The sequence below is a fragment of the Lichenostomus cassidix genome, chromosome 14, assembly GCF_008360975.1.
Source record: "Lichenostomus cassidix isolate B80296 chromosome 14, HeHo_3.0, whole genome shotgun sequence".
In the NCBI taxonomy this organism is placed as follows: domain Eukaryota; kingdom Metazoa; phylum Chordata; class Aves; order Passeriformes; family Meliphagidae; genus Lichenostomus; species Lichenostomus cassidix.
This window is the reverse complement of record NC_139495.1, coordinates 708073-724492: the sequence shown is the minus strand read 5'-3', so window position 1 is coordinate 724492 and position 16420 is coordinate 708073. Positions and strand designations below refer to the sequence as shown.

Genomic DNA, 16420 nt, shown 5'->3' with positions numbered 1-16420 from the left:
CTCTTCATATTTATTTCGCAGAGATAACTAGAAAAATAAGTAGAAGGGCATTGAGCTGGCTCTGGGTGAGTGGAGAAGCCATAAATCACTGTCAGAGTGTGTCCCAGAGGCTCTCACCTCGGGGCTCAAGTGCCTTTTAACCTCTCAGATCATGGAAACCCTGCAGCTGGTGCTGCTGGGCTCCAGAAGAAGCCTTTGGGGCAGTTTTTTCAGCCCTGCACTGCTGCCCCTGTCCCTGCCAGCCCCTTCAGCAGCCTCAGCTGCTCCTCTCCTGGCTCTCCTCCCGTTCCTCACTGCTGATCCAGGCAGCAGGGAACTCTCTGGAGAGCTGGAGCTGCCCTGCCCTGGGTTAACTGAGACTGCCAGGATGCCAGGGCATCAAACCCAGAACAGAGAAATTATATTAAACAACTGTGAAAGAAATCGTTTATTTCCATATTGTCTGTGTTTTGGACTGAAGGAAAAAGCCCACAACTCCAGCAATTCGACTTTTCCTGCCAAGCCACCAAGTGGCAGGCAGTTCATTAGCTTAGATCATCACTGCTCAGAATGTAATCATCTTTGAAATGAATAAAAATGTAAAACCCACTGATCAGAGGTGGCTAAGGGCTCTGCACGTTCAGCATCCCCTGGCAGCACCCCTGGGGTGTTCAGTGATCCCTGGGGTGCCCAGCCTGGGGACAGCCTGGAGCCTTATGGGGTAAGTATTTCCCTGCTGGGTGTTGGGGATGTCCCCAAGCAGCCAGACCTGTCCTGGTGTCCCAGCCTTTCCACCTGACTCCTCCTGCCCTCTCCAGAGAAGCAGCTGGGAAGGCAGAGCCTGTCTTTGTGACAGGGCAAGGAGCTGGGTTGGATTGGGATTGGGAGCTGAAGGAGCAGACACTGACACATCTCTGCAGGGTCTTCAGAGAAAGAATCAGAGAATCCCAATGGTTTGGGTTGAAGGAGACCTTAAAGTCCATCTTTTTCCACCCCCTGCCGTGCCTTGCACTAATCCCAGGCTGCTCCAAGCCCTGTCCAACCTGGCTTTGGACACTGCCAGGAACCCAGGGGCAGCCACAGCTTCTCCGGGCACCCTGTGCCAATGAAGTGTTGGTCAGGAGAACCAGCCTGGGTGCCACAGGCATGGGGTGAGCACACCTCCCTGCCTCAGCAATGGTGTGACCCATGGTGGAGCCCACAGGCTGGGCTGAGGATGCCAGGGATGAAGAGGAGAGGTCAGCACAGCACCCACAGAGCTGCAACTCTGCCACTGCTCTGCACCCACTGAGCTCCTTAGTGGAGCCAATTAAATCTTGTGCTTGGAAACACCGAGGGAAAGGAGTGTGAGATCTGCCTGCAGAGCTGGTCAGAGCCACTGGACATGGCAGTGGGACAGGGGGGACAGGCCTCGGGGGGCTCTGGCAGCAGCAGCCAGGCTCTGCCAAGGCTTTGTTGAATATTCATCTGTAGGAAATGGTTATTCATGAGCACAATGAAGATTATCGCTCTGAATTCCGAACTGCTCAGCCCAGCTCCTGTTTGATGTGAGGCTCTCGCAGTGCATTTGCATTAGAGAAAGCATTGCTACTTTTGATGAGGAGAAGGATTACAGGAGAAATCTGCATAAATTTATTGGTAAATGTCATTTAGCATGTGTCCAAGTGTAATTCATCACAGGGCTGTAGTGCAGCCTGGTGACTCACACAGGGCTGGGGTTTTTCAATCGACAGATAAATAACCCTTGGGACAAAATTACCTCATTGATACTAAATCACTGTAGTTGCAGGTGAGCAGAACCTGCTAAGGACAAGTCCTTTGGGGCATGCAAGTCCCAGGGGAGGAGTGACAGGAAATGCCAGTCCTGGGGATGCTCAGTGCCCTTCCACTCTGTGCCACCAGCCTGTCCAGCACCTCTCCATCTGCCTCCAGCCTCACTGCTCCCTCCTGGCACAGAAACGTGCTGAGGACTTATCCCAGCTGCTGCTCCAGCAGTCAGGGACATCCCTGTGCTCCTGGCTTCCCTCTGGCCACTGCCAGGGGCACTGAGGGACCCCCAGCAACCTCCTTGGGAAGGGTTTCCTTGCAAATCAGCAGCTTGGTGCCCCACTAAGGCTCTGTCTGGGTTCATTCCACAGCTGCAGGGGTTGTTGTGTCCTTGATTAACTCTCCCAAGGGATGTGCTCATCCACAGCGCCGCGTCCAGCTGCCTCGGCTTTGATCTCCTCGGATTTCCCCGTGTGATGCAAGGATGTTGAACGTGTTGTCTCTGCCAGGGTGAGGAGTTTCTGACAGCCAGCACCTGCCACAGCGTCTGTGACAAGCTCAGAGCTGGTCCTGCTAAACCAGGATGTCAGTCCTTGTCCATCCCCACAGCCACCAGTGCCCATCCCTGGAGCCCCAGGGGGGTTTTGGTTGTGATTCCAGCCTGGCAGAGGTGAAGGTCACTGCAGCAACTTCATGGAATGTGATTAACACAATGACATTGGGCCTCCTGCCACATGCCCATCTTGGCACCTCCCTCTCTCCAGAGGAAGAGCATCCCAGGGGTGTTGGGAGAGCAGCTCTGGGCAGGGATTAGGGAGATCTCTCTCTCTCTCACAAACCAACCAGTCACTGTTTTTTTATCGGGTTTGCCACAAATGCAACAAGATACACCCAAACTCCCTGCATGGGGAGCAGGGAGCAGGCATTTCTTCATCACCTGCCCTGTGGTTCAGTGTGCCCTTGACAGTGTCCCTTCCCTTGACAGTGTCCCCTCCTGAGGAAGCCACCCTGAGCACTGGCCATTCCAGCCTGCTCTGGGCTCCAGCCCTGGCCAGGAGGGAGGCTGAATCCCAACCCCAGCACCCCCAGCCCAGGAACATCTCCCAGCTGTGTGATATCCATATTTGCAGCAACTTCTGCTTTCAGACATCTCTGCAAGCAAGCAAACGCCTGCTCCATCCTGACTGCCTGATACCCCTTATCATCATGTTAGCAATTAATATTAGCATGGTAGAAATTGCTAATTTGCGATATACAATAATTAGAATTCAATTTAATTGATCTCAAACTCTGCATAAAAATGTGGCTTAGGGAGACCAACAGAGGAACAGAACACCATCCCTGGTGGCAGGGGTGAGCCAGCACAGCTCGGTGTCCCACGCTGAGGGTGGGTGGGAAAGCTGGGAAAGCAGAGCAGCATTCCTGGGTGCTGAGCTCACTGCCAGGGTGGATCCTGTGGGAATGCTGGAGGGCTGGATCAGGGCAGGCAGCACCCACTGCTCACCTGTGCTCACTGCAGGACACATCAAAGAGGTGAGTCAAGGGGTAAAAGGTCACTCCGTTGTGGTCCCCAAGTGCCACGTGGGAAGTTTCTGGTGACGATGGCATTAGCAGTTGTGTAACTGAGAGAGGTTCGAGCTGGGGATAAAACACACATTTTAACAAAGGGAGAAATTAAACTAGAGACAATTTACCGACAGATGCATAGGAGGTTTTAAAATGAAGGACACAAATCATGGTGGATTTCAGCTCCCCCTTGCTGTCCCAGGCACAGGGGGTCCTGCTGCTCCTGCTTCCGGGGATGCAGAGCTGTGCCGGGGAAGAGAGGAGACCCCAGAGCCTTGGAGGAGAGGAGGAACAGGCTGTGTTCACCCTTGGGATAAATGGTTCTGGGAAGGCAGGAACCCCTGACCCTGCTGAGCAGAGGTGGCTGAGAGCCCTGGCTCCCCAGGTGACACGGGGCTGGCGTGACAAGCCACCCCACGGTGTGTCCTGGAGTGCTCCCAGCACAGCCTCAGCTCACACGGATTTATTCCCGGTTCTGAAGAGCAGAGGCAGCAGTACCTGCACGGAGAGAGCTGGATGGGGCTGTTATCTCCAAGGGATTAGCGGCTGCTGGTGACTCACAGGGAAGATGACTCAAAGACAGGCAGGATCCAGGGATAAAGTCAGCCATGGTCCCATCAGCAGCCAATTCCACAAGCTCAGCACTGTCTCCTGAGCGATTAGTGCAGCCGCGCGGGGAGCTGCAGAGGAGCAGCTCGGCTCTCCCTCTCCTGATCCCCTGCATCTGCATCCGGTGATAGCCGCCGTGAGCAGCCAGCCGGGCACGGCCAGCCCGGGAACGGAGGGCTCTAGGGGACAGGGAGAGGGGCCTTTGATCCCGCTAATTAATTCTGATTCAAAGTGTGTTGAGAAGTTGGGAATGAGGAGAGAAGCTGGGGCTGCTTTGATGTGTGTGAGTGGATGGATGCAGACCAGAGGGCCACAGAGAGCAGAGATTAGGGGAGCAGGAAAGGTTGGAGCAAAGTCCTTGGGCAGCAGGAACTGAGCAGCGCCGGTGGGATGGACATGCTGGGAGAGCACAGGGGCTGCTGAGTGCCCAGGCAGTGGTGCCCGGGGGGTTTGCTCTCTGCAGAGGCTCAGACAGCACAGCACAGCCCAGCCCTGTCTGCTCCCTGTCCGCGGGAATCACCATCTCTGCGGCCACTGAGCCAGGGCACAGCGACTGCTGCATGTGTGGGGCTGTGCTGGGCACGAACTGACACTGATTTTGCTCCTCCATGTGGCTCTGTGTTACCAGGGGGACATTCCTGCCCTTCTGAATGGAAGCAACCACCCAAAACAGGCACCAGAGCTTTTTTTAACCACAAGGTTGTTCAGCCTGGAGAAGAGAAGGCTCCGGGGAGACCTCAGAGCCCCTTCCAGTGCCTAAAGGGACCCCAAGAGAGCTGGAAAGAGACTTTTTACAAGAACATGTAGTGACAGGACAAGAGGGGCTGGCTTCAAACTGTTAGATTAGGTATTAGGAAAAAAATCCTTCCCTGTGAGGGTGGTCAGGCCCTGGCACAGGGTGCCCAGAGAAGCTGTGGCTGCCCCTGGATCCCTGGCAGTGTCCAAGGCCAGGCTGGACAGGGTTGGAGCAGCCTGGGGCAGTGGAAGGTGTCCCTGCCAGGGCAGGAGCCTCGCCGGTCCCTATCCCGGTGCTCAAATGACCTCTAGTGGCAGGCGGGGACCGGGGCGGCGGGTTCGCCAGCTTTGGAAAAAAAACCCAAAAAACTAAGCTAAAATAAAAAGCAGATTGCGTTGGGCTCCTTCTCTCCCGAGGTAGCAATGTCTACTCAATTTCCTCTTTCCTTTCGCCGAGCTGTATCATTAGTGACTCGAAACTAACAATAAGGTCTCCCTGCTGCTCTCACTCCAGGGGATCAGGCTGGGAGGTGATGCCCAGCAGTGGCAGTGTTGGTGACAGCGACAAACGAGCTGCATCTTCCCAGAGCTTCTGGCTTCCCGGGAGGGAGAAGAGATGTCCCCAGCAGCAGCCAAATCCCCCTCTGTGCCCCCAGCTCGGGACAGGAGGTGGCAGGGAAGGATGCTGGTGTGCTGTGCTCCCATCCCTGTGCACAGCTGGTGTTTGGGGCACAGGGCTGTGTGGCAGTGCCAGACCAGAGCTGGGCTCCTCTCCCGGCATCCTTTGGGCTAGGATCAAAGCAAAGCCCTCTGCAGAGATCCTGCTTTACTTTGGGATCACAACCCAGAGAGGCCCCAGGAGGAGGGTCACTGTGGGGTACCTGGAGCTGAGAGCTTCAGGGGGGAGCAGCCCTGCTCCAGGACACTCCCTGGGGACACTGACTGCTGCATTCTCTGCACAGCTTTTAGGGCTTCCCAGATAAATTAGCTCTGATTATTACAGAAGAAGTTACTTTTAATCTGGTAATAACTCTTACACAGTTCATGCAGGGGAGGAGTTTGTCCTGCTACAGCTCTCCTGATTCATTCTGGGATGGGGAATGAGCTTTCATCTTCTTTCTGACCCATTGATAGGGTGAATTTTCTTCTCCTTAGTGCAGAGGCTGCAGTGGGGCAGTCCAGGGTTGGGACCCTCTGAAAAGCAGGTCAACACCTTCCACCAGTCCAGAGGGGTGTGAAGGGTCAGTGGTGTGCTGCAGGATGTGAGCAAACCCAGGAGGGAGCAGCTCCCAGGACTCTGGGTAATTACAGACTGGGTTTTCCTGTTTGCTTCTTTGTTTGTTCCTTACCAATGACCTAAAAGCAGGTTTCTGGATTGGTTTCAGTATTCCAGCACAACCCTTTCAGTTTCCCTCAGTTCTGAGTCCCCTGAGCTTCAGCGAGCTGGCAAACACTCATGGATTGCAAACTGGGAGGAGCTCTGGGAAACCAGCAGTGACTCTCAATGAAAGCTTAGCTTTGGCCAGTGCTTGCCCAGCGCAGCTGGGTGACCTCTGGAGCTGCTGGGTGACACCAGGCTGGGCTGCAGGGAGCAGTGTGGATCCCACATTTGCACAACTTAGAGAACAGTTTGCTGCTGAATGCATTTGGAGCAAAAGAGTTCAAAGTTTCAGAACTAATTTAAAGCTACAAAAACAGCCCTGGTGCCCACAGGTGTGCAGAGACCAGCAAGCTTCAGTGCTGCTCAGGTGCTCAGTGGCTTTTAGAGTAACCCAGCCTCTCTGAAAGCCACAGGTTATTTTCCTGCTTCATCAGGAAGTTCACACTTTGTTTTTAAAGTTATAAATGCAGGTGGCTGAGAACACCTGGTGTGACATGAGCGTTTGTGTCGCGTGGGGAAGCAGCCTGGAACAGGCATGTCAGGCTCTCCCCTGGGTCAGGTTTTGCCCAGGGCAGCATTCCCTGAGTCAGGAGCTGGTGACACATCACGGAATCATGGAAGGGTCCAGGCGTGTCCAAAGGAGCAGCCGTGAGCTGTGATCATCCCCAGGTCAGGACCTTTGGGCTGGAATGCTCCAGGGAGCAAGCAGGCAGCTTCTGCTGGACACAGGAGTGGGATCACCCACAGGGCTCAGCGATCATAGGCTTGGACTAAAATTGGAGATGAGGAGAGTTCAGTCCAAGGCTTCACTCTTTTTATTTGAAAAATTAACTTGTCTGGGGGTTGATTGCTTTGAGACAGTGGTGTGACAGCTGGTGGGCAAAAGGTTTTCACTGTGAAGATTTGAGAACTAGAAAATAAATATTTGTAAAGCGAAAGACTGTTCTTAATAACTTTCAATAATGGGTTGAATGTGACATAATAAATAAATAATAAATGGGTTGAACGTGACACCAAGTGCACAAGGTTTAACCTCGACATCGCTGCAGCATGAAATCCACAGGACGGTGGTATTTACCGTGTATAATATCAATATTGATCCCGATCGGTGGGTGTTACAGTGTATCACACCGGTATCGATCCCGATCGGTGGGTGTTACCGGCTATCACACCGGTATCGATGCCGATCGGTGGGTGTTACAGTGTATCACACCGATATCGATCCCGATCGGTGGGTGTTACCGGCTATCACACCGATACCCATCCCGATCGGTGGGTGTTACCGGCTATCACAGTGATATCGATCCCGATCGGTGGTGTTACCGGCTATCACACCGATATCGATGCCGATCGGTGGGTGTTACCGGCTATCACACCGATATCGATCCCTCCCCGCGCGCTCCCGCCGCGCGCACACGCGGAACGCCGCGCTCCGCCAGGGGGCGCTCGGGAGCAGCCATGGGGTCGTCGCGCCCACGTGACGTCGTGTCACGCGCGGCGCCGGGTCACGTGCGGCGTGGTGGACGCGGCTCCGGCTGCGCATGCGCCCGCGGCCCGTGCGGTGTCGGCCGGGAAACCCCTCGGCGCAGCGCTGAGGGCAGGGGCGGCCGCGGAGCCATCGGGGCCGCGCGGGGCGAGCGGGACCGAGCCGGACCGAGCCGGACCGAGCCTGAACCGAGCCTGAACCGAACGGGGCCGCGCCGGGCCGAGCCTCAACCGAGCCGAGCCGAGCCGCAACCGAGCGGGACCGCGCCGGGCCGAGCGGGCCTCAGCCCGAGCCGAGAGGGGCCGGGCAGAGCCGAGCGAGGCCGAGTCCTAGCCGAGCCCGAAGCGAGCGGGGCCGAAGCGAGCGGGGCCGAGCGGGGCCGAGCGCAGGAGGCGGGCGGGCGCGCTGCGCTCGCTGAGGCCGCGGTCGTTGCGGGGCGGGGGCCGCGGGCTCGCCGCGATGGAGACCTGAGGCCTCCGCAGCCCTGAGGCCGCGGCCCCGCCATGGCGCAGCGCCGCGGGCTCTGAGCGCCGCTCGCCGCCCCAGCGCCGCCGCCTCGGCCCCCGCGGGCCCTGCCCGACCCCCGCGGCCCCGCCGCGCTAGAGCGGGCGCCGCCCGCGCCCCGCCATGTCGTGCGTGCATTACAAGTTCTCCTCCAAGCTCAACTATGACACGGTCACCTTCGACGGGCTCCACATCTCCCTGAGCGACCTCAAGCGCCAGATCATGGGCCGGGAGAAGCTGAAGGCGGCCGACTGCGACCTGCAGATCACCAACGCGCAGACCAAAGAAGGTGCGTGGGGTTCGGGGGCAGCGGTGCTGCGGTGATGCAGCTGTGGCTGCTGTGCTCTCAGAGCTGTTTCTTTGTAGCTGCTGCTCTCACAACACCGTCCCAGCTTTTGTGTGTGCGGAGCAGGGGTTCGTGTGCTACGGTGCTACAAAAGTTTAGGTTTGTAGGTAAAAACCTGGAGTTGTAGGTAAAATGCGAGGGGGAGGATGTCTTATCATAACAAACCTGCCAGCTTTCTTTGAAATCTGGCAGAGAATTGTGAAGGTGATAGGAATAGACTACATGGCTAATTTGAATGGAAAAAAAAAAAAAAAAGTGGGTTTGGTGACTGAAGTTTGTCTTCAACTTCTTCCTGTCCCACTTCATTGAAGGTGCTTTGCTGCTTTTTTTACCCGCCTTTCATTGAAGGAAAGTGTCCTTTGCGGTAATAGCTTGGAAGCAACAATTTGTATCGAGTATCAGTGAGTTACAATTTCTTCAGACCTTTAAAGCCTCTCGCGCAGTCAGCGTTCTCTGTATCAAAATGACTCTTGGGAATTCCAGGTTATTGTAAGTTTTTCAAACAAAAGGCAGCGTCATTCGGATACTGTTGAGCATCATTTCATCATTCTTGTCTAATTCATTTTTTTCTTCCTGGCACTTAGTTTTTGCTGTATCAGGGCAGTCCTGAAGTTTTATGGCAGAACATTTACACTGAATATATGTAAGAAACGTTCTTCGGAAAGTCATAAATTCTCTTAAATCTAATAAATAGTGCTTGATTCTGAGATGTGAATATGGGCTTGTGTTACTATGATGCTTCAGTTTGGTAATCTGCCATCTTGATAAGTTTGAATGTGATTAAAGACTTTGGGGTGTGACTTTTCAGAAATAAAAAGAATTGTGTTTTCATTCCTTCAACGTTAAAACGTTTTATTTTCCCCCCTGTGGTACTGTGTCTCAATAGTCTTTTCTTTAAAAGGTGCACTGGTGGTTTTTTCCTCTTTCAGTGTTATGTATTGAAGCTTAAACAGAATGCTCTGTAACTTCAGCCCTGACCTTCAGAGGGGTTGGACTTGAAGCATCTGTTTATCTACAGATATTTAAATTATTTCCAGGAGAGTGTGAAGAGCCTTCACAGCATTAGGGGTCCTGGGGATGCTGTTGTGTTACATGATGAACGTAGGTAGAGACACCGTTTAGAAGTCTTGGATTTTTCTAGTAGTGTTGAATAAAACTGTGGAAAGCTTTTGAATTCTGATTGGCTTTGAGGGCTGAGCTGCAGAAGCGTCCCTGGGCTGTGTCCTGAGCTGCTGGGGCACTTTGGGCTCCCAGATGCGGCTGACGTCAGCCGGGCTGGTCCGGGCTGAGCAAACAGCCTGAGAAGCAGAGCCGTGCCTGGGGAGCAGCTGTGCTGGAGCCCCGCTGTGGGCGCCAGAACAGCCAGTGCTTTGAAATGGGCCAAACACGCGTTTTATTGTAGCAGGTGAACAGAAAGCGAGCTTGTTAGGAGAAAAAAGATGCTCGCAAATGTCACATCATTAATGTTACTGCAGCATCCATCATACCAGATTTACCGGTGTGTTACTTTGTGTTCATTTGTAACGAGAGTCCGGGGAACCAGGAGTGTCTGCCTCGCTAGGAGCTGTTGAGTGTGGTGTTGCCTCGAAGTGAAGTTAAAAAAGGATTCTCCTGAGTCCTATAGGCAAGTTGTGTTGCACTTTACCCTCTGCAAAATGAGGTTAAAAAAATTCTATATTAGTGACACAGATGCTTATTGAAGCTTTCCTAAGGGTGTTTTCCATGTGAAAAGGCAAAAATCCCCCTGTGGTTTGCAGGGCATAGCTATAGAAATAGAATTTATTTCTGTAGATCTATGGCTATAGAAATAGAATTTATTTCAGAAATTTGTGTCTGTCAGATCCTTGGTTTGTATGTGCAAATGTGAATTTCCGTTTTTATTAATCAGATGTAGATGCTTAAATTAACCTGCAGAAATTAAAGTAAAAACTAGACCAGAATATTTTGCCTAAGTGGGATGTTAGGAATTACTACATGTGGACATAAGTATCAGGTTTTTATAGCTTTGTCCATTCATGAGTCCTGAGTAAATGTTAGAATAATCTTGGAAAGAGCGAGGTGAGCCAAGAGTGAAGATGTCCTGTGTGTTCAGATTGTTCCAAGGTCCTGCAAGCTTTTACAGTTCAAGAGCTGTTACTTTTCTTAATGGAAAGCTAGTAATAGGAGAACTGCTAATATAAGCTAAAAGTAAACAGGATTTTAAATATGGGTGGGGAAAAAGGATGTGATGGACTGGGTAAGATTCTGGGAATGCAAAGAGAGTGGGCAGGACCTGTTTTATAAAGGGGGTTCCTCTTCCATGCTTGCTATTAAGGCATGTTCTGTAAAGCCTGTGCTCAAGAATAGGGCTTTTAAACTTGCCTCCATTTCATTGGATCTGGATTTTTTTACCTGTCTTCTATAATAGGTATTCCCAGAATATTGTGGAAGAGCTGCAAGCTCCAGAACTGAGGTTTCTTGAGTGCTCTTTTCTGCCCCGTGACATTCTGAATCAGAACATTTGGGAAATGTGCCACACTTACAGGGCAAAATACGGAGAAAATAAATCCAAAACTGTGCCTCTGAACTGGTGTGGGATGGATGAGTGGTTTTAGGGCAGAGCAATGCTCGGGCACTTCAGCCCCGTGCTGACACCACACCAGAGCCAAGAGGACCTTAAGGCATGGGGCGGGTGGTGTAATCCGATTAATGATTGGAAGTAGGGTGGGTTTTATTGACTCATCCCTCCAGAGCAGTGCAGGGGCTCTTGTGGGGCACAGTGCTGTGTGGTAACAGTGCAAATGGAGATTCCCTGGGTTGTTTGGCCTCCTGAGCCAGCTTGTTCCAGAAGTGATGATCTGCCTGTTGTAGATGACATCAGTGATGCCTGTTCTGGGGGAAGCAGAAAATCCAGCAGGAGTGGCCCAGTCTGTTACTCACAAAGTTTCAAGGCTGCTTTCTGAGCCAGCTACAGCAATGACTTGTCACAAAGTGAGTGAGTGAGTGGTAGTGATGAGAACAGAGTTAACAATTCCTGTCTAGGCAGAAAATGTGTTCTGGGGAATTCCCTGTCTTCTGGTGGGGACAGCCTGGCATATTGGCAGGCATTCCAGCTCCTACCTGCAGCCTAACAGCTGCTTAGCAAGGCTTTTCCCTGCCCTGTCACACCTAGGCTTCCTTTCCAAGGACTCCTGGTGAGTTCTGTACTTCTCCTGGGTGAAAAACCTCTCAGTGCTCATGGCTGCTTGAGCAGTGCTGTCAGACAAAACAGTGGATGAAAGCAGGCCAGAAAATAACATGGGAACTTCTGTCAATAACTTGTTTATAGCATACATACAACACAAATTATTAAAACTTGTATAAATTCTTATAATAGATAAATTTGAAAGTGGGATTTTTAAATTGCATGTTCAGTGTGAAGCAGCATAAACTTGAGAGCAAATCTGAGCTGTTTGCACTTTTCTGTAAGAAGGTTGTGGACACTGATGCAGTAGTTGATGTCAGATTTCTATGTGTGAGACAGCAGTCAGGATAGCTGCTGTGAACTAGTCTGCCTCCATTCAGGCCTTGAAATACTCATTTTTCTGGACTTTTTCAAGCTGCTATTTTCTTGTAGGATAAATAACAAGTTTTAGACTGCTGTGTCTCTTCTGCTCATTTTTAATATCCAGATCTTTCTTTGCTTTTGCAGGCATTTTGAGTTTGTTGAGTACTTACTTTTAATCACAGCTCAGATTGACAAAATCCAGTAGCCACTTCCTGGCCATCAGTGGTGGTAAAACAAGTGTGTGCTATGTGGAAGTGGGAATGAACAATGTTGCTGCCTCCAGCTTTGAGCATTTCTATTGGAGATCTGTTTGGACAAGTGTGACAGTAGTTGTGTGGGGTTGGCCTCACTGCTCACCTTGGGGTGTGGAGTCATGGCAAGACAGTGACAGGGCTGTGCAGGTCCTGGGAGTCGTGAGTCTGTGCCAGGGGATGCTGCTGCCCATGAGGAGCAGGTTCATGCTGGGCGATGCCAGTTTCATCTGAAAGCCTTCTTGTGGAGCTTCTGTTGCTTATCCTGGATCTCTGAAATCACAGTCCAGTGATTTGTGATCTGGACCAGAAAGAAAGAACACTTTTTTTTTCTTTTCTTGTTTACTTTGTTCCACAAGTAGAAACAGCTGCTTTGGGCTTCTAGAAGTGCAGCTGGCACCATCTTCCAGGTGTTTGTCTTGGGCTCGGCACTGCTTGAGCTCCTTCTCTGTCGGAAAGTCCTGGTGCCCCTCTTTTGACAGGTGGCTGTGTGAGGAGCAGAGCTCTAGGGCTTGTGTCAGGATGTGACTTCTGTAAGAGCTGCTGTTTCTGTCATTGTTAGTCCTTTCACCCACAGTTTTAAACTACTCTGCAGTCCAGAGGAATCTTGCTGTTTGGTTCCCTGGGGGAAAGATCAGGAATTAGTTTCAGCTAAATGATTTCTCAGTTTTCTAAAGAAACGTTCTGTTAGTTGGAAATAGAAGTAAAATTTTAATTTCATGGTTGAAGTGATGTCTTCTGCTAGGTATGTTTTGGTCTAAGGAAGGTTCTTGCCTGTAGGAATAATATACTGAAAAATGGAGCGTAAATCGTGAGATACTCTTATTTTGTGTGTGATCACTGAGCAAACTTATCCTGACAGAGCTTGACTAGATACACAACAACTCTGGGTTTCAGACTGGTGTTCTGATTCAGTCTGCAAAGGTAAGGGACTGGAATAACTAACACTGCAGGCATGTCATAGGGAAGGGCTGCTCATGGTGCCTTACACTATTTAGTCATATCCAGCTTGTGTAAGTTCAGTATAAAAACCATTCCCATGGAGAGATCTTTGCATTTTAAGCTTACTCAAAGTGTGCCTGAGAGTTGGATTTTCGTTTGGGTCTTATGTAAAAGGTCAGGAGGCTTTTCTTGTCTTTGGACAACCAGCACAGCACAGGCTAAGGCAGAACAGGGATAACTCCAGGAAAATATGCTCTTTTCCAAAGGGTTTTCAAGGCTGCCTTCAGAAGTCATTTCATTTGAGTCTCTCTTCTCTACAGAAAGGGAATGGAAAGAATTTGTATCCCTTTGGTTAATTCAGACTGGATGGTGGTACCATCCAGTGAAGGGGGGAGGTACCACTTGAATTTGAGCCACTTCTGCCCTGCTTGTGAAAGCAAGCTCAGAACCCCAAGTTTCTGTGCTCCAAACTCCAGTGCTGCCAGTTTCTTTTGGTTACTTTTCTCTGTCAGGCCCTGAGCAGCTGCCCAGCATGGCTGGGGGTAGTGCAGCTCCAAGCATAGAGCTGGTGGCTCTGCTGCTCTGCCAGGCCTGAGCACGGCGGCAGAAGGGAGTCAGGTGTACTTAATACACTGAAAGCATTGGTGCAGAGTTTCCTACTTTAGCCAGTGCCTGGTTTGTTCAGGGCAAGCAGTCACAGACTTCAGAATCTGTTTCATGCAGGTGAGGCTTGGCTGTGGTTCGATTTTTTTTTTCCAGAGATCTCTTGGTTTCATAGCCAGATAGAAGCAAAACCAACTTAAAATAGATCAGGGAAGAACCTCATGCATTATCAGACTCTGCTTTAGTGTCATTTGAAACCATTTTGCTCTTGGCACTCTAACTTTAAACACTGAAAAAGATCGTGCAGCTTGTGTTTGATTATCAAACCTGAAGATTCCTTGTCAAGTGCTGTTGGTGTGTTGAGAGGATGAAAGCCCAATGTTATGTATAAAATTTTGCTTTTAGATCTGTAAAGGGATTCTCAAAAGTGCTCTGCAATTACATATTAAATACATTCCTACAAACTGACTAATGTTTTTTCTGTATTGATGTTTCCAGAATACACCGATGATAGTGCCCTGATTCCCAAGAATTCATCGGTGATTGTGAGGAGAATCCCCATTGGAGGAGTTAAAGCTACCAGCAAAACATACGTTATGTAAGTACTGCAAACATTGGCTTCTTTGGGAGGGGTCAGTGTGCCCACCTTGTTCCTGACAGCAGTTACAGAGGCACTCGGGTTATGTCTTGATTGTTAAACTGCTGCTGGCGTTTGTTGTCATGGGGTAGATTTTAATGTGGCTGTCCCAAAGGAGACTTAGATGTTGAGCTCTGCTGGGACACCTTGTTCAGACACCAGCAATGGTAACTTTTGAGATGATTCTATTGAATTTGTTTTGGGGCTTATTTTTCTGAGATCCAAGTGTAGATCTTATTTCCTCTACATGGGGAGATTCCTTATTATATGTGTCTGCTCTTTTAATAAAGACAGGTCTGCATTGTAGTTTGAACTTAGCGATTGTTCCCATCTCAGGAGAGCCTGATTCTGGGTGTTTGACTATTGCCTGTGTTTGTGGGAGGCAGCACAGGATGTAGCAGGCATTTTTCTGCCTCAGATCTGGGGGATTGTGAAGTAGTTGTAGAGGAAAGGCCAGGGGTTGCCAGCTGGTGAACCTTGCAAACAAGTCTCATTCCTAAGTGATTCCTGTGCGTTTCCTAAAGACAGTATCTGAGGCAAGAGAAAAAGAACCATACCCTAAAGGGTACTGGCTTTGTGCAAGTAGCGTGAAAGAATTAGTTAATCCTGTCCAAACTCAAATCTCAGAAGTAGTTTAGCACATTACCAAATGTAGTAGTTACCTTTCTGAGTCTGTCTGTACCCAAGCTGGGATCTGTGCTCCAGGTTTTAATTCTGTATTCTTAAGGTTTATACCTGATTCTCTGTCCTCAATATTGATTAAAATCACAGATACTCAAATGCAATCCTGACTACAGGATTATTGCTGCAGTGGTGTCTTCATACAGTCCAGATCTGTGATAACTACATCAGTTCTGTTGAAATGGGCATGTTTTTCAGCCTCCTAAAAGCCATGCCTTTCCACCACCAGCAGGAGATACTAGTTTGTGGTTTTGCCATGTCTTTCTAATGTTGGTTCTCAGTAAATAAAGTACCCTGAGGAGTTAGTGTGTCTTGAACAAACAATACATCAACATCCTGGTACCCATGAACTATTTGCAAGCAAAAAACCCTGTATGGATGTGGCTCTGCATGTAACCTTGGGGCATGTTACTGCAGGAGCTGGTGCAGTGCTTCCAGGCTCTCCCTCCAGATTCTGCACCCACAGCATGGTGCCTGTAAACACGGCCTTGCTTTGGAGATTCATTTCAATATATGCTGAGTCCTGTCCTGTCAGTGCACCTCACCTGGTGTTGTAAAGCCCTCCAGAGAATCAAAGCTGGCTTCAAAGATTCCATCAGTGCTGGTGTGGGGGGATCAGGGAAGAACAGCACTGCTGTGGTAGAGTTGAAAATTAACCAGGCAGATGAGCTTTCTCTTTGTCAGCTGGAAACACTGCAGAACCCACTGGTAGGGTGGTTAATGTTTGAGGATGGGGAATGTCTGCTGGAATGGTGCAGAGGCTTTCAAAAAGGCATTACTCACCTTGCAGTAGGTGGTTGAAACAACTATTGTGTGGTAGTCCAGAGTACTTCTGTGTACTTCCTCATCTGCAGGAGGTATAATTGGGAGCCTGGAGGGGTTTAGCAGTGGCAGGAAGCTGAGCCTTTCCTTTGGCATGTAAATTCCCCAGCAGCCTTTGCATTGCTTCTGCTCATGGGACTCTTTGGATGATGCATGGATTGTTTGTTAACTCTCTCAGTGGCTGCATGTGTGATTCATGATGAGGAGCATGCAGGTACAGACCAACGAGTATGTGGAATCTCAGCAAGTTTTCAAATGTAATACATATTTCCTAAAATACTGTAGCATTTTCAAGATTATCTTATAGCAAATTCTGGCAATTAAGACCTTTTTTTTTGTCACAGGACTCCTAAATCGCACAAAATCCTAGAAACTACTTTCAGGTGACATTTCTACTACTATTTTTAGTCAATATAGCATATGTAACATGTTTAATATTTTGGCACTTTGATGGCTAACTGTAGTAGATCTCTGAACGCAGTGCTTGGGCTTCCACAGAGAAACACTGTTGTAGAGATGTGCTGCTGACACTGTTGTGTTCCCCCTTTGTCATGTGACTGTGTTTTTCACTTGAGCAAACTTGCA

General features: G+C 50.1%; 1 protein-coding gene across 6 annotated transcripts in view; it reads left to right on the top strand.

Annotated features, from left to right (window-relative positions):
• The first annotated feature begins 7594 nt into the window (after nt 1-7594).
• Nucleotides 7595-16420, top strand: part of RBBP6 (RB binding protein 6, ubiquitin ligase) — a 28866-nt gene continuing 20040 nt past the window's right edge. For 4 of the 6 annotated variants that reach the window (XM_085074255.1, XM_085074254.1, XM_085074253.1 and 1 more), the window contains exons 1-3: nt 7595-8316; nt 14194-14293; nt 16180-16218. In XM_085074255.1, the coding sequence (XP_084930381.1) occupies nt 8151-8316; nt 14194-14293; nt 16180-16218 (305 nt within the window). In that variant the 5' untranslated portion in view covers nt 7595-8150. The remainder of the gene's footprint in view (nt 8317-14193; nt 14294-16179; nt 16219-16420) is intronic. The other 2 variants (XM_085074256.1, XM_085074252.1) reach the window with 1 other exon arrangement.